This window comes from Ochotona curzoniae, unplaced genomic scaffold (genome assembly GCF_017591425.1).
Source record: "Ochotona curzoniae isolate NIBS_2020 unplaced genomic scaffold, NIBS_Ocur_1.0 contig_2723, whole genome shotgun sequence".
Classification (NCBI taxonomy): domain Eukaryota; kingdom Metazoa; phylum Chordata; class Mammalia; order Lagomorpha; family Ochotonidae; genus Ochotona; species Ochotona curzoniae.
The window spans coordinates 20528926-20530412 of NW_024465573.1; the positions used below are offsets into that span (position 1 = coordinate 20528926).

The following is a 1487-nucleotide window of genomic DNA, read 5'->3' on the forward strand; positions in this document are numbered from 1 at the left end:
GTGGTTGCCTAGTGTTAACCAAACTTACTAACAATATTTCAATTAGATATTTCATTGTATATAGTCACAAACACATAGATAATTTCTGGAGATAAGGCACTGGGGTCAAAGCATGCATGTATTTAAAGGCATGAAACATGAAGTAGTCATTTTGCCCTCCAGAAAGATTCTATCAATGTGTGTGCCCAGAAAATCATTCTTGTGATCCTAGTGCCAAAGTGATTTCTACTTTAAGCTTATAAATTATTCTTCAGATATACTGATGGATTACCATATGGCTTTTTGCCACTCGTGGACTCTCCCCCTGGATCCACACCTACGTCCGATCTTGGACACACCCCCTAAATCCAAACCCTGTTAAATCCCAGGCACCTGCTTCAGCTGTTGTCCAGGAGACTAACACAGGCACCCTCTGCACATGCGAAAGATCTTTGATGCAAACCTCTGAAAAGCAGTCCCCGCGCCACCTCTCCTCCTCCTTTCTCTGCGCAGGTGGCAAGAGCAGCCATGGCCTGGAGCTTCCATGGCAAAGTCCAGCTTGGGGGACTGCTCCTCTCTCTCCTTGGCTGGGTCTGCTCGTGTGTCAGCACTGCCCTGCCCCAGTGGAAGACTCTCAACCTGGATCTGAACCAGATGGAGACTTGGACCCTGGGGCTGTGGCAGGTGTGCGTGGACCAGGAGGAAGTCGCCACCGTGTGCAAGGCCTTTGAATCCTTCCTGGCCCTGCCCCTGGAGCTCCAGGTATCGCGCATTCTCGTGGTGGCCTCCCACATGTTGGGACTGCTAGGGCTTCTGCTCTCTGCCTCTGGGTCCGAGTGCTTCCGGTTTCACAGGATGAAATGGGTCTATAAGAGGCAGTTTTGCCTCCTGGGCGGGACCTTAGAGGTGTCAGCTTCAGCCACCATGCTCTTTCCAGTCTCCTGGGTGGCTCACTCAACTATCCGAGACTTCTGGGATGACAGTGTGCCTGAGATTGTGCCTCGGTGGGAATTTGGAGATGCCCTTTTCCTGGGCTGGACGGCTGGAGTCTTCCTTGCTCTGGGTGGACTACTCCTCATCCTCTCGGCCTGTGTGGGGAAGGAAGATGTGCCTTCTGCCTGGATCGCTGGGCCTGCAGCCCCTCTACCTGGTGCCACAGGTGAGGAGTCACACAGCTTCTTGCACCTCACACCAAGACCTAGGATCATGGTCATTTAGGACTGATTCCCATCAGGGGAACCTTGGACGAAGGACTGTCAATAGAGTCCTTCCTCTCTCTCACCCCTCATCACTTTGTGTTCGTATGCCTCATTTTAGGGATGGTGATTACGGCACTTTCCACTTTGTCAATGATTTGATGATCTTTGGGACCTTGGGATAAAAAACTGGGAAAGAATACCTAATAAACTCAGTTTTCGGATTTGAGATTGTATTCATATAAAAATTGTAAATCATAACATTGATAATTTTTTTTTTGTTACTAAGGAAGTAATACAATTGTATCCATT

The 1487-nt window shown here is 49.1% G+C and overlaps 1 protein-coding gene across 1 annotated transcript; it reads left to right on the forward strand.

Annotated features, from left to right (window-relative positions):
• The first annotated feature begins 507 nt into the window (after positions 1 to 507).
• CLDN25 (claudin 25) lies at positions 508 to 1197 on the forward strand. The gene has a single exon (XM_040976728.1). The coding sequence runs from the start codon at positions 508 to 510 to the stop codon at positions 1195 to 1197; it is 690 nt and encodes a 229-aa protein (XP_040832662.1).
• Positions 1198 to 1487: the final 290 nt, after the last annotated feature.